The sequence below is a fragment of the Trichomonas vaginalis genome, chromosome IV (assembly GCF_026262505.1).
Source record: "Trichomonas vaginalis G3 chromosome IV, whole genome shotgun sequence".
In the NCBI taxonomy this organism is placed as follows: domain Eukaryota; phylum Parabasalia; order Trichomonadida; family Trichomonadidae; genus Trichomonas; species Trichomonas vaginalis.
The window spans coordinates 32,759,509-32,785,800 of record NC_067206.1 but is presented as its reverse complement, the minus strand read 5'-3'; the positions used below and the strand labels follow the sequence as shown (position 1 = coordinate 32,785,800).

General features: G+C 29.9%; 8 protein-coding genes and 3 pseudogenes across 11 annotated transcripts, besides 12 other annotated features; 2 read left to right on the top strand and 9 right to left on the bottom strand.

Annotated features, from left to right (window-relative positions):
- Positions 1–1,014, bottom strand: TVAGG3_0210810 (uncharacterized protein; the record flags this gene model as incomplete). The annotated part of the gene is made up of 1 exon (XM_001308821.2): positions 1–1,014. One exon carries the CDS (start codon positions 1,012–1,014, stop codon positions 1–3), a length of 1,014 nt encoding a protein of 337 aa, XP_001308822.2.
- A 476-nt stretch (positions 1,015–1,490) lies between these two features.
- On the bottom strand, positions 1,491–2,119 carry TVAGG3_0210800 (uncharacterized protein; the record flags this gene model as incomplete). Its single annotated transcript, XM_001325357.2, has 1 exon — positions 1,491–2,119. A coding segment is annotated over one exon (629 nt), but the record flags the coding sequence as incomplete, so codon positions are not given.
- Positions 2,120–2,429: 310 nt separating this feature from the next.
- Positions 2,430–2,924, bottom strand: TVAGG3_0210790 (uncharacterized protein; the record flags this gene model as incomplete). Its single annotated transcript, XM_051226644.1, has 1 exon — positions 2,430–2,924. The coding sequence occupies one exon, from the start codon at positions 2,922–2,924 to the stop codon at positions 2,430–2,432; it is 495 nt and encodes a 164-aa protein (XP_051111630.1).
- Positions 2,925–7,146: 4,222 nt separating this feature from the next.
- Positions 7,147–7,261: a mobile genetic element.
- Positions 7,147–7,261: a terminal%2Cinverted (terminal inverted repeat of MuDR-1/TvPhantom-1 transposon ID:TVAGG3_0210780).
- A 290-nt stretch (positions 7,262–7,551) lies between these two features.
- Positions 7,552–7,588: a mobile genetic element.
- Positions 7,552–7,588: a terminal%2Cinverted (terminal inverted repeat of MuDR-5_TvMULE4 transposon ID:TVAGG3_0210770).
- Positions 7,589–8,708: 1,120 nt separating this feature from the next.
- Positions 8,709–8,746: a mobile genetic element.
- Positions 8,709–8,746: a terminal%2Cinverted (terminal inverted repeat of MuDR-5_TvMULE4 transposon ID:TVAGG3_0210760).
- Positions 8,747–9,524: a mobile genetic element.
- Positions 9,525–10,350: 826 nt separating this feature from the next.
- Positions 10,351–10,745: a mobile genetic element.
- A 757-nt stretch (positions 10,746–11,502) lies between these two features.
- Positions 11,503–12,573, top strand: TVAGG3_0210730 (annotated as a pseudogene). Its single transcript has one exon. A coding segment is annotated over exon 1 (1,071 nt).
- Positions 12,574–13,195: 622 nt separating this feature from the next.
- Positions 13,196–18,026: a mobile genetic element.
- On the bottom strand, positions 13,258–14,386 carry TVAGG3_0210720 (annotated as a pseudogene). The gene has a single exon. A coding segment is annotated over exon 1 (1,129 nt).
- Positions 18,027–20,126: 2,100 nt separating the features above from the next.
- TVAGG3_0210700 (N-acetylmuramoyl-l-alanine amidase family) lies at positions 20,127–20,360 on the bottom strand (the record flags this gene model as incomplete). The annotated part of the gene is made up of 1 exon (XM_001308819.1): positions 20,127–20,360. The coding sequence occupies one exon, from the start codon at positions 20,358–20,360 to the stop codon at positions 20,127–20,129; it is 234 nt and encodes a 77-aa protein (XP_001308820.1).
- A 1,193-nt stretch (positions 20,361–21,553) lies between these two features.
- Positions 21,554–22,741: a mobile genetic element.
- Positions 22,742–22,806: 65 nt separating this feature from the next.
- Positions 22,807–26,292: part of a mobile genetic element that runs on past the window's edge.
- TVAGG3_0210680 (uncharacterized protein) lies at positions 22,943–23,263 on the bottom strand (the record flags this gene model as incomplete). The annotated part of the gene is made up of 1 exon (XM_001281112.1): positions 22,943–23,263. One exon carries the CDS (start codon positions 23,261–23,263, stop codon positions 22,943–22,945), a length of 321 nt encoding a protein of 106 aa, XP_001281113.1.
- Positions 23,264–23,403: a terminal%2Cinverted (terminal inverted repeat of Maverick-1B transposon ID:TVAGG3_0210530).
- TVAGG3_0210670 (protein of unknown function, DUF4107 family) lies at positions 23,404–23,641 on the bottom strand (the record flags this gene model as incomplete). Its single annotated transcript, XM_051226643.1, has 1 exon — positions 23,404–23,641. A coding segment is annotated over one exon (238 nt), but the record flags the coding sequence as incomplete, so codon positions are not given.
- Positions 23,924–24,148, bottom strand: TVAGG3_0210660 (uncharacterized protein; the record flags this gene model as incomplete). Its single annotated transcript, XM_051226642.1, has 1 exon — positions 23,924–24,148. The coding sequence occupies one exon, from the start codon at positions 24,146–24,148 to the stop codon at positions 23,924–23,926; it is 225 nt and encodes a 74-aa protein (XP_051111628.1).
- TVAGG3_0210650 lies at positions 24,149–25,029 on the bottom strand (annotated as a pseudogene). Its single transcript has one exon. A coding segment is annotated over exon 1 (881 nt).
- Positions 25,079–25,933, top strand: TVAGG3_0210640 (protein of unknown function, DUF4106 family; the record flags this gene model as incomplete). The annotated part of the gene is made up of 1 exon (XM_051226641.1): positions 25,079–25,933. The coding sequence occupies one exon, from the start codon at positions 25,079–25,081 to the stop codon at positions 25,931–25,933; it is 855 nt and encodes a 284-aa protein (XP_051111627.1).

The window sequence follows — 26,292 nt, the reverse complement described above, 5'->3', positions numbered from 1 at the left end:
TCACAAACCATTTTTCCTCTTCCTTCTTACAACAAAATCTGGATCTCTTTCCTTGTCTTTATTATCAAAAACTTCTTCGATAATTTTTGAAATCATGTCTTTGTTTTGCTGATATTCATCTGATTCTTCCGGAAGATATGCATTACTTAATGCCAAATCTATCACTTCTGGATGTGTTTTTCTTAATGATGATATATAATGAATTGCCTGAATTGTATCATAATCGATGTTCATCCCAAGATTAAACATGAAACTTGTTGCCTTGTCAATTGACGGAAGATTTAAAATGCGTTGAACAAGACTTTTAACTCCTATATCTGGAGTTACTTGTTCTTCATACAAGTAAATTTCGTTCTCAACTTTGGTTGTAAATGTTTTCCGAGCCGAAATTTTGCATTGTTCATTTTTCCGATCACCCTTTCCTATCGGATTGTCTTCATCATCATAAACTAGAATATTCTTCGAACTATTGAATTCCAATTTTCCAATATGAAATGCTTTAGGTTTTTCTAAATCGGCCGGTTTTACATCTAAGATGTTATGAATACATGGAATATGAACACCATATAGTTTATAAACATTTTCCATGTTGCAGTTGCATTTACAATGCTGTTCGACTTTATTTTTAATTGCCGAAATTTTCAATTTTCTATAAAGTTTCATTACATTATCATTTTTTGGATCATCAATTTGATTAAATCTCGACATTATATGTTCAATCATTGTTTGGAACTTCAAAAGTTTGTTTGTGCTTGAAATCTCCTTCATTTTGGTATTCAAGCTCCCGTGATTACCTTCCGCATGATTGCTAGGCATGATTTTGACATCTCTCTTAAATCGTGCGATTTTGGATTTGAATTCCTCTTTGCCAAGATTGATCCATTTTTCCATATCAAGAGGATCAACCAATTCATTCTTATTTAAATGATTAACAATTTCGGAGTATGTTTCGTATCTAACATTATACGTTGCTTCATCTTCTGCATATATTACTTCTCGAATCAATCCCCTCATGATTACACTATCTTTAATTGTTTTTTAAAAAATGATAAGCGCAAAGCCAATGAATTAAATGGCTACTTTTGCAAAAACTTTCAAGAGAAGAGTGCAAATCGCTTAAAATCGGGACATTTTGAATATCAACATCTGTAGCAGATGAAACTAGTCTTTCATAAAAGATTCTGTAAGCATTTGAGTTTTCGCTCAGCCCGAAGTAATATCCCAGTGGATAACCTGTGTTATTAATAACACACTGGGGTAATATAAGTATATACGGAGGAAACGAAAACGTGGCATCCAGTTCGATGGTCTGGATACATTCGTTTTCAATTGCAACCCTTAATAAATCAGGTACAAGGTCTGGGATCCAGCATGACCATTGAATTGATTTTGAATTGCAAGTTGCAAGATCTTTTAGCTTATCTTCTAAAAGATGGACATAAACTTTGCCGGGTAATTGTTTAAGTAACGAGCGCAAATCATAAATATCCTTAATTATTGGTGAATTGAAGTTGGTATAACGTGTCAGTTTTTTGCTTAACTTATTTGAAGGAATTACACATTTTGAAATTTGAACTCTGTTAATAACATCCTCGATTAAATAAGGTATATCTTTGTTATTCCTTATTATAACAGCTTGACTCATTTTTTTGTTAATAATTATTGTAAAAGCCTTATATCGATTTCCTTCAATATATTTTCGATCAAAATCAAGTTCTAGAATTAAACGATCACTAGGATCAGTGTCTTTAAAATAGAAGTCTGTGTATTTGGGAGGATTTTCTTGTTCCTTAAATGGAACTATTTTAAGGAAAAAAGGAAGATAATTAAAGAGTTCATGAATCTCACTGAAATTCCATATATCTGAGGCACCAATATTCCAAGTTACTTGGCGTGATTCTTTGTCATAATTATGCATTACTTCAATGTTTGCAATTTTAAGAACATTATATCCGCGGGGAATTTCATTAATCATGCGTTTTGATAAATAATAGCCACTTGCAATGCGATTATATACATTGAAAATGAAATCTGCCTGTGAATCAAGAATATATGAAACAAATTGCTCTTTGTCATCGTCAATAAGATCTTTAGATACATATTGAAAAAATACAGCCATATTTTTTAATCTAGCTGCGTGCCTGACAACAGACTTCATGAATCCTTTCGATCGAACAATATCATCTGGTTTATATGAATTAATGTAAGATATAATTTCCGCAAAATTTTGATATTTTAAATAGCATTCAAATGCGAATGAACTTATACGAATTTTCTTGGATTTAAGTAAATTCAGTTCAAAACCAGCGATCAATGATTTTTTGACATTGAGGATATTGACATAATATTTTTTTCCGCATTGAACATTATATATAAATTTTTGGTTATCGTCAAAGTTTGATAGTTTTTCAGTATTTGCACATAAATATTCAAGGATATTGTTTGCATTGAAAGCATATGCTAATTCTATCACCAAAAATGGTTGTTCCAATATTGCGACCAAATAGTTTGGATAAAAAAGCGTCAAGATCATCCATTAACAAAGTATCAATTAGAAAATCCTTCAATGTTTGTGGAAAAACATGAATATAGTTATATTCTTCTTCATCACCCATATCCTTGCTATATTCGTCTGCTATTGAAGTTAAGTATTCATTTGGTGTAGGGTAAAATTCTAAATTGTCCAGTATTTCATTGACCGCCGGTGCGAAATTTAAGTTATGTATTACAAAAAGGGTAATGTAGTTATAAGCATCACATGTACGAATGCGCTTACATTCAGCCTGAATATCATTAAATTCTGGATCTTCTAAATCGAGGTCTATATTATTCTGAACGAGATATTTTGAATAATTTATTATCTTAAGAATAGTACTATTGATTTTATTTAGATCAATAATACATCCATAATCAAAAGGAGCCATTAAACGGAATGTCAATTTTAAAAGTAAACGAATTTTAGGATTAAACTAAGAAGAAATTTAAAATTTAAGTAAGAGAAATAATTTTTATAAAATAAATTTAATAATGAAAACAAAAAACAGAAAAATATTTAAAATTAGAAATAGAGTAAGATAATGTAATAGTGTCCGAGAGATAAAACAGTGTCTGACAGATGCAACAGTGTCTATGAGATGCAACAGTGTCTATGAGATGCAACAGTGTCTGACAGATGCAATAGTGTGTATGAGATGCAACAGTGCCTGAAAGATGCAACAGTGTCTATGAGATGCAACAGTGTCTATGAGATGCAACAGTGTCTATGAGATACAACAGTGTCTATGAGATACAACAGTGTCTATGAGATGCAACAGTGTCTGAAAGATGCAACAGTGTGTATGAGATACAACAGTGTCTGACAGATGCAACAGTGTGTATGAGATGCAACAGTGTCTGACAGATGCAACAGTGTGTATGAGATGCAACAGTGTCTATGAAATTTAACAGTGTCTGACAGATGCAACAGTGTCTATGAGATGCAATATTATCTGTCACACATAACAATGTCTGACAGATATATCTTTCTATGATTCTAACCCTAATTACATTTTTCGTAAAAACCTATATTTAAGATTTGCAATTAACACCCTTTTTTTCTCTTCCAATAATGCACAAAACCAAGATTTGACATCAGATTTAAAATCTCCATCAAGTCTGCTTTCCAAATCCGCTGTCAAAACTTGAATATCTCAATTAATTAATGATATTCAGATATTGCGAATAATCTTTAGGTAAAGAAGAAAATTTAGGTTGTAAAATCATATAAAAATGTAGTTAGAGAGCAAAAATTATTTGAGTGGATTTCCATGTCGTAGTGGATCTAGATGTTTGAGTGGCTTTAGATGTATGAGTTTTTCAATGTCAGTGTGGATCAAGATGTCTGGGAATAAAAGTAAGTCGTAGGTTAATATAAGTTTGATATTAATGTAAGTATGACTTAAAATGTAAGTCTCGGACGAAAGTAAGTCTGACTTGAAATGTAAGTCTCGGACGAAAGTAAGTCTGACTTGAAATGTAAGTCTCGGACGAAAGTAAGTCTGACTTGAAATGTAAGTCTCGGACGAAAGTAAGTCTGACTTGAAATGTAAGTCTCGGACGAAAGTAAGTCTGACTTGAAATGGAAGTCTGATTCTAAATGTAAGTTCTAGACTAAAGTAAGTCTGATTCTAAATATAAGTCTGATATTAAGATAAGTTTGTAACTAAAATTAAGTCTTATTCCAAAAGCAAATTTAATTGTATAATAAGTCTGGATCTAGAGTAAGCCTTAGTCTACAGCTATTCTGTGTCAAAAATAAGTCACGAACCATAGTAAGTTTCGGACTAGAGTATGTCTGTAATTCGAATCATTCATATTCTTCAATTATCCCGCCAAAAAAAATATCGTCTTTTTATCATACCATAGTTTTTATCAATCTCGTTCTACTAAAAAACCTTTATATTGGTGATTTCTTTGTTAAACCCGTATTTTTTCATGTGAATCTTATTGTATAAACTCTAAAAGTTCAATTTCCGGTCGAAAAAAACTTGAAAACAATTTGTATTCGACGAGTTAAAGAGCTCTATTTATTCTAAATTTTCCAAAAAAAATTAGATTTCGTTTTTTCGCTTCAAAAAATGTTGTTTTAAGTTTTAAAATTTGTAATTCAAAATTTTTTTGGAAAGATTTACGATTTTTTAATACTGCGAATGAGTTTTATTTTACATACTCTATTGATAAATCATATTTTTGTCGAGATATAACTTTTTTTAAAAAAATTATATGCAAAGAGTGTTATAGAATTCTAGAAGGTATAGTGCATAATTTGAAGTATACTATCAAATAAAGAAATTTTACAGTTTTTTAGTTTTATTTAGATGTACGTTATTTTAGATGGCTTCGTCGAAAACAAAGCATGTCTGTTAAGTTTATTCTTAACATGGTAAATAAAATGGCAACGAAGCCCAGTGTACTGCGTCTTATGCCGTAGTTTTTGTTATCTTCATACTCAAATACAACAAATACAAATAGATTTATTACGAAAAAACGTATAAAACAAATGATATATTTATTTCTAGACAAGTTGACGAACATGTAGCGCAACTGTATCGCTTTAGAGAACAGTTCTTCCAACACCTACTCATTCAGTGAAAGATTTAAGAAGAACTCTTACTCGACCTTAACTACCTACGCTTTGCTTGAACAATTCCCAACGAGGTTACTATAAGGTTGCAAGTCTTGTCAAAATGTAGTATGCAATACGTTGGGGAAAAATAGATATATACGAACAAACTACTACAGTCTAGCAACTAGTCTTTAAGTGTAATGTATTTTTGCTACAAAGAGCTCATAACGAAGTCAAATTTTGCAATTTGATGTCAAAACTAGCTAGTTGTTGAATCAAATAGCGTTGTGACTTTGTATACATCACGATCTTGTGGTATCAGAGCTGTACTGCTGCAGACTAATTCAACTAAACATGAGCAAGATTGGGATTTCTATTCTCTGGGGTGCGAGGCTCGTCCAAAGTTCAAGCAGCTACAGTGTTTTGGATCACCTAAAGAACTTTGGGAATTCAGTTATCCGTTACTACTCTTAAATTAAAGTAGAGCACTACAGCGAATCAATCGTAATGCCTAGTCTCTCCAGTAACAAGCTGATCTGCTATATTAACTTTAAAGCCAAATCGATTCACATTGTTGCTGGTAAGTCTGATTGCTTCAGATAGAGAGCATGAATTGCTTCTTTATCATCTAATCCCCATCCCCCTTGTTCCCGATTGGATGACATGGACAATTCATCTTTCTCTAACGAAACAAAATGACACTTTTTTGGCGGCTTATTGACTCAGAAAAATTTGAGAGTTAACGAATAATTTTGGCGCCAAAAATAATTTCTCTTAATTTATTAAATTTAATATACGCACATCCATAAGTTATGCTATTTTTTCTATTTATTTTGTTCTAAAATTCTAAATATTTTTTTTTCATAACATAAAATATGATGTCTAGTCTCATTTACATAACAACATGCCTTAGAATAGGTTTTTTATTCTTTTTGTCACTTTAAATTAAGAATAAAAAGATAATTTAAATTGAATATTTGCGATTATTCTCACTAATGCTGCTTCCTCTTTTATTAGGTAGACAACAAAAAGTTAGCCTTGGACTCCCATATCAGATTTTTGATTGGTTGCGTATATAATGAGCTGGGATTGATAGACGAAAACCCAGTGAGAAAATTTTTGACGCCCATAAAAATTACAAGTTTCTGATGACAATTAGCTTAATTAAACCAGGTACAAGATTATATAATTGTATTTTCTATCCAATTATCCATATAATATCTTATCCAGAAAAAATAACTTGATCAATACCAAATGATTTTTTAACTAGTAAATAAAGTATTTTCTTTACACACACATTGTATATCATAGTGTTTTTTTTTTTGGTTTCGCAAAACATCCAAAAACAAATATGCTATAAAAGTGACAATTTTAGCAAAACGAAACCCTTAATTAAATGAATATGATTGACTACACAAAATTCGAATTATTAGTATTTTTTGAATATATCTCGATATTCTACATTGCTTTACCAAGTAATATGGAACCCAAATGGGTAAATCTTTAAGGGACCACTGCACGGCCAAACAAGACCTATTGTCTTTTAAAAATCTTCATCGAGTTGATGTTTTACTAAGGCTAAAAATTCAATAAACTCATAAAATTTAAGTTAGGGGTATTTGAATCCCTACAAGATGCTTGTCAAATTCTCTTATTATCAGCATTCAAATTCTCTTTTCATATTAAATATTTAAAATTATTAACAATAAAATTGGAAATTTATCATTAACAATAGCGGCCAACTGCCTAAAGTCATCATATACGACCATTTCATTCACTAAGAACTTCAAAATTTCTGTTATTCATTTATTTTGTATGAGATTTTTGTTATGATTGTAGAATATATAGGAGTAAAAACGAGCTGCATCATGAGATAACAAAGTTTGAATATTGAAACATGTAAAAATGATAAGTATTCAAATGGATCATTTTGATAAATTCTATTTGGAATCATTTTCTATGAATAATGATTTACATCAATATGATTTGAACAGATATCTATTCATATTCTATCAGACCTAATATTTAAAAATGGTAAAAAAGGGGGTTGGCGTCCTAAGGCGTCCTAGTGTAAATTTCTCAAAATTGTGATATTTACATCACATTTTTGAGAGGTTTATGGGCGTCCTAAGGGAAAATTGAATAGCTAGGGCGTCCCGAATTTTCATTCTAAGATTTAAATATATTATATACTTAAGTATAATACAAGCAATATAAAAATTAAATTTTTATTATGTTAACTTATAAGAAATTTTTTTGAATTATCGTTGATTTATTGTAATCTTTCCAGGCTATACTTTTGAAATCAACTTTACCTGTCATACGCATTAATGTAGTAGATGTCCAGGTGTAGCTATTATATCCCAGCAACATTGGTATTTTATCATTGTAAGATATCAAAATGAAGCGTTTTTTCAGATATAATTTTTCGTAAATTTTTCAAAAATGAGTGGGGGACAAACTCGCCCATTGTCACTTTTCATTAACCTTAAACTTGTAATTTTCATTATTTTTAATTAACCTTATTTCTTTCCCAATTCCTGATTTATTTTATTCACTTACTATTAAAAGTCACATTTTAATAAAATATAATAATTTATTTATAGCATTTTTTACTATACTGTAATAAAAAATTAATTATAATAAATTAAATGTTTATTAAATCAAATGTTTTCTTTGCAATAATATTTTTAATGTTGAGTAAACAATGTTGGGATCAAGTGTATCATTTTTCAGACCTTTCTGAACAGCTTCAAGCATACTGATGCATTCGACTTTTTTAAATTGTGTCATTTCTTCGAAATCTCTTGTGACTTTTTTGATAACTTTAACACTTCTCTCTGAATCCAGACCTTTAATTTGCAACTTAATCAGGAATGAAGGAACAACACTGGAATATAACTCGATGACAAGTTCATCGAGTCGAAGATTTGGTTGTACACCACTTGTATGTGCCGGATACCATTGTGTCAAATTTTTTCTGAAATTAACTTTAAAAGTACTAAGTAAGATCATGAGATATAGCAATATATGTTTAAACCAACTTATATTTTGGTTGTACACCACTTGTATGTGCCGGATACCATTGTGTCAAATTTTTTCTGAAATTAACTTTAAAAGTACTAAGTAAGATCATGAGATATAGCAATATATGTTTAAACCAACTTATATTTTGGTTGTACACCACTTGTATGTGCCGGATACCATTGTGTCAAATTTTTTCTGAAATTAACTTTAAAAGTACTAAGTAAGATCATGAGATATAGCAATATATGTTTAAACCAACTTATATTTTGGTTGTACACCACTTGTATGTGCCGGATACCATTGTGTCAAATTTTTTCTGAAATTACTTTAAAAGTACTAAGTAAGATCATGAGATATAGCAATATATGTTTAAACCAACTTATATTTTGGTTGTACACCACTTGTATGTGCCGGATACCATTGTGTCAAATTTTTTCTGAAATTAACTTTAAAAGTACTAAGTAAGATCATTTATTTTTGCATAATATAATGCCAATATGGTTTCTTTTGATTTTATTTCATTTATAAGCAAATCAGATTTACCCAAAAACTCCACTCCATAAGCGTTCATTTGCTAAATTAAAAAGTGACAATGGGCTAGTCTGTCCCTTTCTCTTCAAAAATAAGATGGTAAAAAAGCCTCGACTTGCTCGAAAAATAACAATTTTTTTACTTGTAAAAATAACCCTTTTACAGCATGGGCAGCTATTCAATCACTATTTCTTTTTCTAAAAGTATATTTTTCAAAAAAAAATTAAGATCAAATTCGACAATTTCTTGATGAAAGCAAAAATATTACACATACTTCTAGATGCATGGGATAAAATATGCAATTATTCAATCAATTCGCATGATTTGAAAAAAAAATCTAAATTTGATAAAAATGTAGAAATTTTTTATTTTTAACTTGAGATTTGATTTTTTTGATCCAATTTGTGAATTTTTTTTGATCGGAATTTCAATTAATTTGTTGATCAAAAATGACCTCACAATGTTTGATAATAAGTGAAGTCATCTTCATGGGTATTTAGAAATTCCAAGAGAAATTGCTTATTTCTCGCAGATGTAATATCTGAGAAAATCGAATTTAAATATTCATAGAAACCCAAATCATTCTCCGGTTCGAATAATTCATCTGTTGCTTTTTCTGTTTTTTCTATGAATTTTAATAATTTGATTAATAAATCTTCATCAGGAAGAATTATTGCTGCATTTGTGATAAAATTCCATATTGAGGTAATATGGCAATAATTACATTTATAAAATGTAATTTTATCCAAAATTTTTTGGCAAATTCGCATAATAGCATTAATATTTGAAGCTGAGATTAAACCTGTGATTACTTCTGTAACTTTTGGAAAATCATCGCAATTTAATATCTCTTTATATTGAAAGTAGTAGGATAGAAAGGGTTTAGTGACTTTTTTTGTTACATCTATATATAGACGATGCATTAAAATATATTTATTAAAAAAATTAAAGTTATTTTTAAAATAATTTATTTTTTATCTTTTATAAAAGAAGCTATATATAGATGATGTCAGATATTCCGCGATTAATTAAACATTGTTTAAATCCTGAATGGGTTAAACTTCAATTTAAAAATGAAGATTGTGAATTATTAAATGAATATGAAAACCAAAATAAGATAATGAGGTATAAATATAATGATAAAGAATATTTAATTTCATGGAATCAATGGAGTCATAATCAAAGACCTCATAAACGAGAAGAAGAAATTGAAAATAATGAAATGGAAATCATTGATGACATTAAAGAGGATGGAATTCCTAAATTTTGTAGAAAAACCTTTAGAACTAAGTTAGGAGCATATAAACGTAGAGTATTAAATCCTGAATATCTTAAACATCAATTTAAAAAGGAAGACTGTGAATTATTAAACGCTAATGAATATGAAAATGCTAAATCAAAACTGAGATATAAATATATTGGAAGTGATGAAAGGTGTAAAGATAAAGATAAAGTTTATTCAGTTTCATATAATAACTGGCACACGTTAGGGATAAGAAAACATTTAGGAGATTATGGTAAAAGTTCTGAATTCTTTAAATCTAGTATATACGAGAGAGTAAAAGAAATTAGAAATAATTATTTTCATGAATAAAAAATAAACTTTGAAAATTCATGTCTTACATTTTTGAATAATTTATTTTTTTAATTCGTAAGAAATGAGCGTCACAACTAACAATGTTAAAAAAATGGGATTCACAAATAAGGAAATAAAGGATATATTAGAGGAGGCGGGTTATGAAGTTGATAAATATTATTTAAGAAATTGTAAAAAATTCGTGGAGTTCTTAAATGAATTTGATTATGATGGAAAAATGAATAAAGATGATGTTATAAATTTCTTATATCCTACATCTGAAGAAGAAAAACCAAAAGAACCTGATGTTTTCCCTGAATATTATGAAGAACGGATTAAAGATGATGAATATGATGAAATTGAAAGACTGGAAAAAATAAGAGATGAAATAGATGAAAAATTAAGGAATTAAGAGAAGTTGAAAATATAATGAAAATGAAGTAGAGGGTTTAATGAATATCCCAGCTTCAGAATCAGAAGTACAGAAATCTCATGAAGAAAGATATAAAAATTACTTTTTGGAATCAACACAAAATTTTATTAGATGGTGAAATAAACGAAACACTTTCAGAAGAAGGTACTAAATTTATTCGTAAACATAAGTTACAATTTATTGATAATGAAGATCCCTGTATATTACTTTCACCTCCTCTTGATTCTGAAAAATTCAAAAAGCATTGAAAAATGTAACATATGCAACAAATACGATTAAGAAAGAAGATCATGATATTTACACAAATTATTATTTAAATAAATGTACAGGTGTTGATAAAGTTTTTGATTTATTAGATAAAATATCAAAAGAAACAATTGGTACATATAAAATTTTATGCAATTGTGGTTTCATTATTGAAGATACCAATAATGTTTCATATGAAAGAACAGCACCGAAGGAAGACGAAGTGGAAAGGTCTATACCATTCGTTATTAAGAATAAAAGATATGAAAACTTATAAGCATTATATTTATTCATTTATTTCAGAAAAAATGGAAGCAACCCATAAAACATCATCTCATCATTTTATAGCTATTCATACATTCCTTTTCAAAGTTGTGAAATTAAATAAGACAGGAATTAGATTTAATGTATCAGGGTAGTACGCATTCTTGAGTAAATTAAAAATGTATTCGTCACGTCGCAGATGATAAAAATTTATGTGTTCTTAATTCATTTTATGGACTTTAGCCCTGGACTCTCTGAGTCTCGGACTTTAAAAAAATAAACTTTATTTTTATTTATTTTTTAATTTTTATTCTTACATAAATGAACAAAAATGGAACAGCTAAAATGAATGATAATCAAATAAGAGCCGAAGGTAGAAGGTTATTTAAACGCTTCTATAACATTCCTGATGGTGTTAATCCTAAAACTCGTAGAAGTTATTTAAATGAAGCAATAGATGCATAGAAGGGTTTGACATTTCATCAGAAAGTGAGAGGTTAGCAAGAATGTTAAACGTTAATATTGATTTTTATTATTGTGACCCTCAACCAGAAGACGTGGACATTAACAAGGTAGACTTTCCATTAGTGGATTCAATAATGATAGATCCAGAATTTGAAACAGTAAATATTTTATTAACACAGAGTCCATGTGGAAAACTTCACGCTGACAGAATAACAGACGTTGAAGCACTCACCGGCTATAGAGTTTGCCCCTTTTGCAAAGAAGAAGTTTATTCTATCCGTGATGATCCAGAAAGGAAAAACCAAAGAAGATTTTTAAAAGCATTGTGAGAAATGTAAAGAAAATAATGGAAGATTAATTCAAGACGTTCATTGCAAAAGACCCAGCAACCATATGCACCACATATCACGAAACAGAAGATATATCAATGGCTATTAGCACATAATTTGCAGGAATATTATAAACCAACAAGATATTTATATTACTTTTGACTTCGAAACATTAGAGACTAAAGAAGAATTACAACTTTCTGAGTGTGCAACTTTAAACGCTTACTTAAAACCATTCATGGTATCATCAACGGTTAAATTAAACGATAAAACATATACGAGGAATTTTTGCTTAACTTCGAGTGATTCTTTTATTTTCTGATTGGATTGAGTTTTTATTTTTCAACCTGTTTCATTAGTTGCTAAAATCAAATATTGAACAATATGAAGAATTAATGAATACATTAAATGAGAAACAAAAGGAAGCAATGAAAGAGCTTTTAGATGAAGAATTTAATAAAGTGAATATCATTGGTTTTAATTCGGGAAAGTTTGATTTAAATTTAATTCTTCGTGATTTAAACACTGCAAAATGGAAAATAAAATCAATGCTGGGTTCATCTTCACAATTTAAGCAAATCATGTAAAGAAAACAAACGTTCCATATGAATTGAGATTTATTGACATCAGAAATTATATAGCGGGTGGGACATTAGACCAATTCACTCAAAGATTTCGGAAACAATAAATCACGTGTTAAATCCTTTTCCCTATCAATTCATCACATGGGAGAATTACGAAAGATGAATTATATAAAAAGGAACCATTCACTCAAGATTCATTTTTATTCAGCATGTAACACAAGAAACAATATCCGATTCAGATTATCAAATATATCTCAATGATGCTAAAAACTTTAAGAATAGATTAGAATATTTTATTCATTATTGCAATAAAGATGTTGAAATTATGATTGACCCAATTGATATAAATTATCGAAGAAACATTTGTTTATAAAATTGACATGCTTCATAATCTTTCTTTATCATCGAATGCATCAATGATTCGTTACGCGTTAGCATATAAAGACTTTAATCCTAACGAAAAATATCCAGAAGAAGAAAATGTGGAATCAAGTTTTGAATTAACAAAAAAGTATTGGAAATATAAAATTGAATCATATAAGAAACAAGATGAAAAAGCAGAAAGAGATACTAAAAATAATGTTTCAATGGATGATTTTCAATACTATTACGATTTAATCCTTTCATCTAAATGCAAAACGCGATGTGTATGGTTTCCTCCTCCCTCAGTGTTACTCCAGTAACAATCTATAGCAAACTTAACGTTGTCTTTAACATCATATCCTTTACCTTTTATCATTGCTGACCAATCCCAATATCTATGCTTATGCCAACCCGCTTGAGATGTACTTAAATCTATGTAGTGACTGTGTGCAGGTAAATTTTCACCTGTAATCGTTTTACTTCCTCCTGTTTCCTTTGAAGAGTTTGCACAATACAAAAACCTGTCAACTATTTGTTCCCACATACCGAAACCCAGAACTGTTGCTGGATTTGTTGAGTTCATTGACGTATAAATAGAGCCTATAGGATATAATGTTTGAAGTATTTCTGTCTTTAATGTTTGAAGCTCTGTTTTGTCTGCTTTCTTGTCATATAAATCTTGAGCAGTGAATTTAATATTATATTCATCCTTCATGACAAAACATCTTTACATCTAATGTTTTTTCATCGTCGTTATGTCGTCATCCGATGTTAAACCTTGTGGAAAGTTAGGAGGTTTACAATATAATACATCCCCACCAGTTTCTTCAACCGTTCCTTCAATACTTTCTATAGCAACAGTTGTAAAACTTGTATGTGTATGGTTCTTATCTGCCTTCTTCATTAACTCATTGTTAACATAAGTTTTATCTGCTTTAAGGTCTAAACATTCTGAAACCCATCCTGTATCGGCTTTAGTTTTTAAAATCTTCGATGTCCGTTCATGATACCATTCAACCCTTTCTTTAATTTCATTATCTTTTTCATCCACATATTCCTTATCTGCTTTCTTCATTAATGCACTAACCACAAGTCCCTTATCTGCTTTCTTCATTATGTCATTTAGGAAACCTTTTATGAATTCCTCATTTAAATTAAATCTTTCCAATCTTCAAAAACTTTAGGAAATGCATTTAATGCGTAATATCTTTTTCTTCTGGTGGAATTGATGTTATATCATCCGTTATTCCTTTAAATTTTTGAATTCATAAATAAATTTCTTTTATATTTGATATCACTGCACCACCTTTGCAAACGAATTCGAAATGGTCATTTTTCAATACTATCTCCAAATCTCCATATTTCAACATTTGCGTTTGTTCTGCCGTCTTTGAATTATATGCATATATGGCGTATGTAATGGTCTGTGCCTTAAGTTGTTGTGGTTGCTGTTGTTTAAATCATTTATTATGATTTAAAAATAAATATTTAATCCGTATCTCATCAGCTATTTTTTCTATTTGAAATTGCCATAATATTTCATTCATGAATTCTAATCACAATCAATAGAGGTCGGTTATTCTAAATTTAATATTTGATAAATCTTTTGAATGAAGAATAAATGAATTCCCGGATAATTGAAACGGATATGATAAAGAAAATATGTTTAAGTTGATGGATAAAATGTTTTGTATTGATGGGTAAGAGTTAGGGTCTAATGTTTGATGTGAAAATCTCATTGGGGTATTAACTTTATCACATTTGATTAAAATGAAATTGGAACCAGTGTCAGAATACAAAACATCCCCAACATCTTTTTTCAAAATTTAATATTCCCAACAATGAACGAAGATGAGGAGTACAAAATTTAATTTTCAGCGGAAATTTAATAAGGTTATTTATTTCATCAAGTTCAAAAAGTTTATCGGGTTTTGATTTAAAATTTTCTTCATACCATACGATAAATGATTTCATTTAAATAACTTAAAATCGTGTTAATATCCCATTTCGTTATCACATTATTTTATCATATCATCACGTTTTTCATGGTCATCTTTAATAAATGATATATAATCTGAAGGGTCTAAAAGAATGGGATTAATTTACCACTCACAGAAACGAGAGTAACATTATAAATTCCGCTAACTGTTAAATTTAATTCACAGTTATTATTCGAAATAATATTGATAATTGACATTTTTTATTACGATTAAAAATATGGTAAAGCGTTTTTTCCAGTGATAAATAAAACTAGAATAAATTACCTCAAGAATTCATAAATTCAACGAATAAGAAATTCATTCATGTTATAAATTTTAGTGTTTTCAGAAAATATGAGTCAATGTCATATTCATCATCGGGTTATATTTCACTTCATTCAAATTTAGTTCAATCAAACCCATATAATGACCATTTCATAAGATTTTCAGATGTATTAAAAATGTAATTGATAGATTAAAATATGAACAGATTGACAATATCGAATTTTTGGAATTTTGGTTTAAATATCCTGATGGAAAAAAGATTGAAGTTAAAGATAAAGCTGATACAATAACAAAAACAATTACAATGAACCGATCCGGATAGTGGGAACAAAAAGAAATAAACAAACGATAGAAACTGGTGAAAGGTCAATTATTATTGATTATGATTCAAAGGATTATTATTCAATAATGTTAATGCTTTGAATATTAAATGGCTTAACAAAGAATTTTTCAAGTGATATTTTATATTCATCAACTATTTTATTATAAATATCAATTATATGTTAAATGAAGTTCAGTTGTTGTTCCGTTCTTTGATATCTTAATTGTGCTATATATCCTTTATAGGATTTATTTTGCAACTGTTCGCAGCATGAAACCTCATCATCTATGAAAAATTGAATCTTCACGTCTGAATCTTGAACATCACAAAGAATGGCGATAATGTGAATTAATGATTCATAAGGTAAATAATTAAACCGGTATTGGTCAATTAAATTTATTATTGAATCATAATTATTAATTATTATATCACGGTAAATTTTCATTAATTCAGAATTAATGTCTATTTTATATGGCGCATTGCGACTGTAATCGTAGATTCCTGGGTTCTCGATGTTTGATGAAAGAGGTGGGGGTATGTTGGATATGTGGGGATTTCAACGGGTTCTTTACCGGGTTCAGATAAAATGATTGGGTCTTCATCTTCTTTATTTTGCTCCTCCTCCTTTTTCGGTAAGTCACGAGTTAATAAATTTGGTTGAGTTGCTGACCTTGTTAATTCAGGGCTAACATTAACTTTAACATTTTGAATAATTCGTGATTTATCATCATTTACGTTATATACCAACCGTAATCTCTGCTTTTGCGTTAGTGTTCTTTTGACTTGTGAAACGTCTTCTCATTTATAATTGAATAAAAAAAGAAAAATATATTTAAAGTTTTATTTAGTGTTACGGTAATATCCCAAGGTTCATCATTGTTTGCTTATACTTTCTTTGTAACTGCACCAATTATGTTATTGATATTGCTTTGAGTTTCTTCCAGTCTTATTTTATCATTTACAATATCTTTAATCATTTCATTACATGCATTCTTAAAACCATCTGATTTTTCTAATTTACGTCTATCACTTTCTTTAATTAAATCAAAGTTATAACCTTGTTGAGAATAAAGTGGTTTCTTTATCAATTCCTTGAACGCTTCTGAAAGTGAAGATGAAGAAATTCTTGCCACTTGAATTGGTTTAAATTCTGCTTTCATTGCTTCTTTCTGTCATTGAACACTGGATCGAATAAAGCAACTTTAAAAGAATTTCTTAGCTGAATTTCAGGTCTCAAATATGCATATTGACCATCAAACTGATTAACATATCGTGGTAATTCCATCCGGTCCTCTTCAATAGCGTTTAATTCTTCATTGAAATAAGAATATGGATTATGACGGTATGAATTAATTGGACCATGTTCACCTTCTCCAATGTATTGTTTAACAGCTTTTCCATTTTCATCAAATTGCATAGGATAACATTCATTATATGCTTTACGTTTAGGATAATCAGATATAGTTAATTTATACCCATTTATGACTTTAATATTACCTTGACCATCAGTAACGAAAACTTCATTTATACCATCAGGTTTTCCATTTGGACCCGTAATGTCTGCTTCATGTGCTTCCCAATTTGGACCATGACGTTTGGCATATGCTTGAGCTTCTGGTAATGTTAAAACATTTCTCATTTGTTTAACATCCTTTTGAAGACCGGCAACAATATGAACTAATTCTTTCATTCCGTCTGGAACTTTCATAGTTCTATTATATGCACCCTTTTTGTTTGTCCCTTGTTTAATGGAACCTGTAGAAGATTTGCTATTTCTGTCATGTTTAATTATAAATAAAAAATAAAAATTAATTATAAAAAGTTAATCAAATTTAACACCTCCTTTATTTAAATCAACTATTATTTTTCCATGTTCACCTAATTGCTGATATTGTGTGTAAAGTTCATTAATGCTCATTGGTAAATTCACTTGATAAAGCATAACGTTCAACTGTTGACGACTAAACCCACTGAAAATGAAAAGTGTTGATAGATTTGATTTAATGTTTGTGCTTAATGCTTTGAAGTATTGAACAGCCATGAAGAATGAACACTGAATGTGTCGACATTGAGTTAATAACTGATTAAATATGATTTCTCATTTGTTATTAGTTTTGATTTCACGCATCATCTAGAAAAATTAGTGAATGCAAAAATTCTATCAAAATTTGAAATAGAAAGTGTTTCAAATAATTCATCCGTTGTTTATCAATAATTTATCCTCTAATCCTTGCTTCTTGATTGTATTATATAATTCTTTATACATTAAAAAGTTTTTTAAAATAATCTTCTGCTTCTTCTTGTGATAAATAAATAATTGGAATTTTGATTAAATGCTTTAAAGATTCAAATGTATCATCTGAAGGTGAACCTGAACGGTTGATATAAATTAACACATGTGAATGGGGGGAAGTGTTAGCAATAATGATAATTTGTTTTAATATCGTTAATGTTTTACCTTTATTTGTTTACCAATTGCTGCAGTGATTGAATTTAAGTAACATTCAGAATATGGAATTTTCATTAATTTTTCCTTAGATAGAGCATTTCTATTATCACTCAATGCTTCATTAATCATATCATCTACGTATGTATTATATACTCCTGCTAATTCTTCATAAGGAGTGGATGAATTTAAATCCATTTAATCAAAAAAATTTATAATTTTAAACATTTCTATTCATCAATATTTCATCATATGAACTTCTATACTGTGGTGGTGTACCTGTTGGATGATATTTCAAACCTTCATCCGGTGTCCATGTCCAATACGTAGTCCTAGTAAACCAAACCTGAGGAGGATTTGTCACTTTTGAACAGTAAGTGTCATTTTCACCCTGAATGATTGGATAAGCTTTCACTTGTACTGTAACTTGTGAGTTGAAAGTTTCTAATCCATCAAAGAATATACCCGCTCCATCACGTTGAACTGGAATAGTGCATAAGAATGAAGTTTGTCTTTCCATGTTCTAGCTAATGGCGTGCCATTATCATCATTCAGTGGTCTAGTTAATGAGTCCTCGTATTCTTCCGTGCATTCATCACTCCATCTAAATCAGAAGCTTGAAGCATGCGTGTAAAGAATATGTCGCCCACTGTGGTCATCGCTTGATCGGGGAAGTTTCTGGAATCTATAGTGACCTGAAGACCTCGAAGCATTGGATTTTCTAAAACCGTTCTTTGCATTGCATTCTTCGGAAATGCTAACACAACATCTGTAACATTATGAAGAGCGTATGAGAAATCTGAGCTGATACCTTCAGGAGTGATGCAACCTCCATTTAGTGAACGAACGTCAATATGTTGAGCTGGAATCATGAATGGATCTTCCTTACTAAATAAACGTGGTATTGCTTTAACTGATTCTTCAATTAAACCGTATCCTGGTGTAATACATTTATCCTCTAAAACTTCCATCTTTGTGCATGAAATAATAACGCTATCAACTGTTGCGTCAGCAGATGTAGCGGCTAAGCTTGTAATTAATTTGGCAGGAAGTCCGATTTGTTGGAATTTGCGATCATATTTATAAACATGATTCATAATCTTTTCATAATTTTCATCAGTTATCTTTTCATAAACGTAATTTTGTAAATCAGCAACTCTTAACGGTCAACCTGACAAAATACTAAAGTATCCCTGAAAACATAATATTTAAGAATGATTTTCACCAAATGATTTAGGATAATCATCGAATGCCTGAAATGCTAACAAATCATTTACCGGAATAATCATCATATCAAAGTGACATCAACTTCTTCATTTGCTTTCTTGAAAACTTCTGAAGGGTCAATATATTTACCACATACTGAGTTATCATATTTTTGAACATTATTATATAACGAATGAACAAACTTTTTAACTTTCCTTTCTGATTTTGGTTTATATGTTGCAAATGCGAAGATTCACGGGCACAATCCATCTGAAGATAACCGGCATCACCTCTTTCGGTTTCTACTTCTAATTGTTTAAAGCTTGATTTGATGATTTGTAACCAACGAATAAACGCATGCATTTAAAAGCGGCATCACATGTGAAAGCTTTATTTGAAACTAGAGTTGCTTTAACTTTGCGTTTAATATATGTGTCACCTAATTGGTTCACATCATGAGCCGGATTTGTAATTCTTAAATGAGTTTGTTTATCATCAAAATATGGAGCATCAGAGTCATAGATGAACTTTCAAGTTCTCTATAATATCTTCTTCCATCATTCTTTGCGAAATTTCATTTATCTTTTCGAATGAATGAAACACATTTCCATTAATCGGTTTAGTGTTTGGCACCAAATAGTTAGTCGTCATTTTTATTAAATAAAAAATCAATCAAAATTAAAAGATGAAAATGAATTTTAATTTTAAATGAAATAATCAACTATGGCTGCAGGATTCTTTAAGAAACTGTGGGATAAAGTAAAAAGAGGAGCGCATAAAGTTTGGGAAACAATGAAGAAAGGACAAATTGGATATTTAAGAATAAAGAAGCAATTAGTGACGTTGCTGAATCAATAACACCAAAAGCTGCCCCAATAAGAGAAATTTTAAATAAAGGAGAAAAAGTTTATCAAAGACTACAACCAATACTAAGATAAAAATAATATTTATTTATTTTTCCACTATCTACCCCCCTATTTTATTAAGTATTCCTTCAGCAATTCCACCAATTGCGTTACCTGCTTGTGCTCCCATTGCCGGATTACCTGCTTTTGTACCTAATACTCCACCTATGATAGTTCCTGCCGTTTTCGCTACTGGTGCCAAAAAGTTTGCAACAGGTTTAATAACCTTTTTATAAACCCAACCCGCAGCTTTCTTAATTCCATCCCATAATTTTTTAAAGAATCCTGCCGCCATTTCTGATTTAATATTAATTAAAAAATATATTTCATCACTTATATTCTAATTTTTATTTTATAATAAATGAAACCGATTTTAAAAATAAATGAAACAAAGGAGGAAGAAATAAATGAAAGTGAAAATGTTCAACAAAAAATAAACGTTGTTAAACCAATTACTGAAATAAAAATTTTTTCATCTGTTGAAGAATTTAATAACTATTATGCTAACAATAAAAAATTATTTGAAGAATTGACAACATGTAAATTGAATAAAATGTTTAAAGTTGATGGATTCAAAATTTCAAAAATAAAAGGAGTGGTTAGTTTGAAATCTATTCCTCAATCAAGAATCACCTCATTAATGAAAATAGATGATTTAACAAAAAGAATAGAAGAGATTGAAGAAAGAATGAATCAAATAATTGATTTCATAAATTCAAATAATCATTAGCTTCTAATTTATTTTCAAAGTTTATTTTTTATTCATGAAAATAATTATTTCTAATTTCTTTTACTCTCTCGTATATACTAGATTTAAAGAATTCAGAACTTTTACCATAATCTCCTAAATGTTTTCTTATCCCTAACGTGTGCCAGTTATTATATGAAACTGAATAAACTTATCTTTATCTTTACACCTTTCATCACTTCCAATATATTTATATCTCAGTTTTGATTTAGCATTTTCATATTCATTAGCGTTTAATAATTCACAGTCTTCCTTTTTAAATTGATGTTTAAGATATTCAGGATTTAATACTCTACGTTTATATGCTCCTAACTTAGTTCTAAAGGTTTTTCTACAAAATTTAGGAATTCCATCCTCTTTAATGTCATCAATGATTTCCATTTCATTATTTTCAATTTCTTCTTCTCGTTTATGAGGTCTTTGATTATGACTCCATTGATTCCATGAAATTAAATATTCTTTATCATTATATTTATACCTCATTAGCTTATTTTGGCTTTCATATTCATTTAATAATTCACAATCTTCATTTTTAAATTGAAGTTTAACCCATTCAGGATTTAAACAATGTTTAATTAATCGCGGAATATCTGACATCATCTATATATAGCTTCTTTTATAAAAGATAAAAAATAAATTATTTTAAAAATAACTTTAATTTTTTTAATAAATATATTTTAATGCATCGTCTATATATAGATGTAACAAAAAAAGTCACTAAACTCTTTCTATCCTACTACTATTGAATTGAGAAATAAAAAAAATCAAATGGATTCATTTCTTCAATTTCAAGGAGATTGTAAAAATTGATAGAAGTGTTATTGCAACAAATTGTATTTGCAGCAAAAAATATCATTTGCTCGATTCCATTTTTGGAATAAATTTGCTGGAACAATGTTAAATTAAAACAGTTGCTTAATTTTTCTTCATTGTTTTCATAAAAAAGTAACAAGTTTGCAACTGAAATTTCAAAATTTTGATAATTGCCAGTTATTTCAGTAAATATATATATTTGCTTTTCTTCATCTAAAAATGGCAAATATTGATTTGCAATATTAACTAAAGTTGGGATAAATTGTTCCAGTTTGATTTTACAATTTGTGAGCACATTATGTAATATGTAAATTTATCCGCTTTGTAGGAATTTAAAATTGTTTGTTGTTCTGTTTCAGTTAAATTACTGAATTTTTCAAGATTAATATTGTGATAAAAAATAGAATCCTTGAAACATTCTGATATCTTTTCAATGTTTAAAACGGATGCTAAAAAATGTAAAAGAACTTCATCAGTCACTGTGATTTTTTTGAAAAATTTATCCCAATTCAAGCATCCAATTGATCTTTCTGTCATTGTACTTATGCATTGATAAAGTTTGATTTAATGAATCCGAAGAATAATCATTATGCTTGACTAGTTGAGTTAGTTGATACAGACTGTCGTCAGCCATTTTAAAAAAAGAATAAAATTGTATAGTAAATTATATTTGTGAAATTTGTGACGCTACATTCAATCTAAGACCAATATCTCAAAGAATTCCTCATTTAAGTATTACTTTTCATTGTTTTTTAAAAAATATCTTTGCTTATTTGTTCACTTTTTTGACATTTATTATATGCTTTTTATCATATTTCCGATGATATGAATATATATTCTATATAAGAATGACGCTACATTCAATCTAAGACCAATATCTCAAAGAATTCCTCATTTAAGTATTACTTTTCATTGTTTTTTAAAAAATATCTTTGCTTATTTGTTCACTTTTTTGACATTTATTATATGCTTTTTATCATATTTCCGATGATATGAATATATATTCTATATAAGAATGACGCTACATTCAATCTAAGACCAATATCTCAAAGAATTCCTCATTTAAGTATTACTTTTCATTTTTGATTCAATTTTCGAACGGTTTTCGTAAATTTAGTTAGTATGGCTAAGTCGTGTACTGAGGCACTGCGCGCCTCCGTACACCACTTAACCTTAAATATTTACAAAACCATTAACGTATATTTTACAACACAAACGACAACACTAACTTAACATTAAATATTTACAAAGCCGCCAACCACTTCACTTCACTAACGTTTTCACTAATGACTTCATTAATGTAAAAATAAACGTTCTCACTTACAAAAGTATTGCAACTCCTCCCATTGCTGTGCTTCACATAACAGCTCATAATCTTCTGACTCACTTTCTTCTTCATATAGGTCAAAATCACTGTCAAAATGAATGTTAGTAAGTTTTGACAAAGCTAATGAAACACGTTTACCGTTTGTATCGTATGCTTGTATAAACTTTCCATTCTTCATTCCTTCATAAACGCTCAAACTAACTTTACCCTTTCTCCCTCGTATCTGATAGAATGTATTTTCACGAGGAACGAAGAACAAATTCTTGAACTCATGACCGTTGTAGTTTGTTATCTCAATAGTTTTCGTCATTTATATAAAAATAAACTTAAAAATTAATGATATCACCACCCTCACACGTATGAAAACATAGCACAAAAATATATTTAGGGTAGAAGGGTAGATCTAACCTGATATCTAACCTCATTTCTAACCTTGTTGAATTCATTGCTTTATAACTCTCTTCCTTGGTTTCTTTTTAGTTGCTTTCTTCACGTCTGTCTCCAACTTGACTGTCTTTCTTCTTCGTCCGTAATGATACCAGTTACTTCCACCAGTCAATGGGTCAAATGGTCGTTCATAAGGGTTTCCATACATTCCATAGGGACCATACGGAAGAACTACTGGTGGAGAAGAAACATTTTCTTTAGTTCCATCGAATCTATTTAAATGCATTGTTTCACCTTTCATCTGGTCATTAAAGTCTTTTCGTGTTTTGCAAACTCGTCGTCCTTTCCTAAAGCATTTTCTGACTCAGTCGCAACCAAATTGGATGCTTTATTTATGAGCCCTATTTTATTTAATCTTAACTTCTTTGCAACCCAGCCTCCAATCTTCCCTTTATTTGCATCTAATGTCTTTGAAACCCTTCCTCCACTCATTTTATTTACTGCGTCATAAGCTCCAAAGTGCTTTTGCTCCAAATGCTAATGCTTTGTTCCATTGCGCCTAAAGCTGCCAGCCAAGCACCATTTACACCATATTAAAATCATCTCTCTTCAATATTATCTCATAAAAGTTCTCGTTACTGGAGAAAGTCAATGAAACGTAAGCGTTCTCACGGGCTTCGCCCTCACCGCTTTGCGGTCTATCTAACTTATTTCTTATATCATCTATACGCTTCAAAATGTCTGAACAATTGCTAACATCTTCTACAACAGTTATTTCATCATGAATGACCTTCAAGAACAAGCTCATTTAATATGCTAATTAAAATCATCTCAATAATGAGTCCATCCTTTCCATCTTTAGGTAGCACAACATCTTTCATTGAAGAAGGTTCGACAAGTCTTATGTTAAACTTACTGACAAAGTTTGTTATACTATAATGCTTCGGCGGCGAATACATATAGTTTGAAAGACATAATATAGATTCTTCAGCAAATTCACTTATACTGGATTTTATAACAATGTTCTCACGAGACCAAATACCACCAATTGACAATCTTGTAAGCAATCCTGCTGAACCTTCACTGTAAACGTCGATGGTAACATTCCACGAAGGTCATCTATTGACATCTTTGAGTCACTGAATTTAAATATTTTCTTAAAGCAATCGTCATTATCTAACCATGCAATAGCTTTGAAGTTTTCATTCGAATATACATCTGCTTCATTAAATGTAAATCCTGACTTCTTTGCAGAGATGACTTTAAAATCTATTGAGTTTGTTTCAAAATTATATGCTATGGTAACTTCTGAAGGTAATGGGTGTCCTTCCGCAGTAAGTTGTTCTCTCACTACCGTTTGAAGCTTTGTGTTAAAAACTTTCATGTCATCTCCTGTGTCTAGGTTCACATACACAGCAACAGGAAAACTATCTTGCTTCTTTGTTTCATCATTATACTCAAAACATTAAAGTTCTTCAATAATATTGTTCTTCCTGCTGGAATACTTCTAACTTGTCTTATTTCAATAGCTTTCTCACCTCCTACATACTCTACCCAGTGTCTTGGATATTCATAAGTATACTGACTTTCTTGAATTTTGGTTGGTTTCATCATAACGTGTTCATAGTATATCTTTATACTCTTGTCAGTTAGACTCGGTGCTATGTTCTGAATATTTCTGACTTGCATTTTTAATGGAGATAAAATGAAGCATTTAATACATGACGTAGATGAAGACATGAATGAAACTACAGACAAACTTAACTCTTCTCTTATTCTTCCTTTCAGCAAAGATTATGAATTCTGTTCAAATGGTGTGTATTTCTATTGTGGAAAGATGGGTTCAGGTAAGACATTTAACCTCATTCGTCATATACTCATAACAGAGCGTTTAGGAAACGACTCTTACTATGACCAAATCATTATATCAGCAACTTCAGACTCTATGGATTCAACAGCGAAAACATTTATGTCAAAAGTTCAAGCCTCTGTCGTTAAAGTTCCAGATAGCGAACTCATTGAATTTCTTCAACGTTACATTCGACGTAAGAGGAAATATTATGCCATCGTTGAATTTATACAGTCAGGAATGCAAAAGACTTCAGAAGAGATGGAAAGAATTATTGACAAACACCACTTACGTCAGTACTCAGGAGTTTACGATATGAAACGACTGACAAACTACCTTCTGTCAAAACTTTCAAAATACCCCTTCAAAAAGTATCCTTCAAATACTCTGCTCGTTTGTGACGACTTCGCCGGAAAAGGTTTAGTGTCAAAGCCTGACTCACCATTAGCTAACATCATTACTAAAGTCAGACATTACCATTTAACTGTAGCAATACTTATGCAAACATGGAGGTTTTTAGCTTTAAACATAAAACGTCTCATAACTGACTTCGTTATCTTTCAAGGTTTCTCACGCTATGATATTGAACTCATTTGGAAACAGTCAGGTATAACATTACCTTTTGAAGAAATTTGGGAAGCATATAAGTCTCTCATCTCTCCTCGTTCATACCTTGAGATTCATATCATGACTAATACCATTAAAGTCAAAAATATTCCATGGGAACGACCAACATTGTTTTAAAGTTTAACCTTCAATTGACTGATGGTAAACAAATTCCATGCATCTCTGTCGCCATTTCTGTTAATATTTTTGCTGTCATTCATATCATCCACTTCCCATCCGTTAGCTTTTGAGGATATGCGTTAGAATAGCTGTTCTTAAATGAAGGCTTTTCACCTTTGAGAGCATAAACTCTATAACTTTCTGCATACTTTATGTTTGAACCTCCTGAGCCATCATTGACATAAATTTTTATAGGCTTCCACCCTTTGTTCATGTTCCTGCTTCTTCCCTTAGCTCTTTTGTTCAGTAGTTCTACATCTTTATACACAGCACCTGTCTCAGTGAATTCAACAATATTTTCATTCGTTAGCTTTACA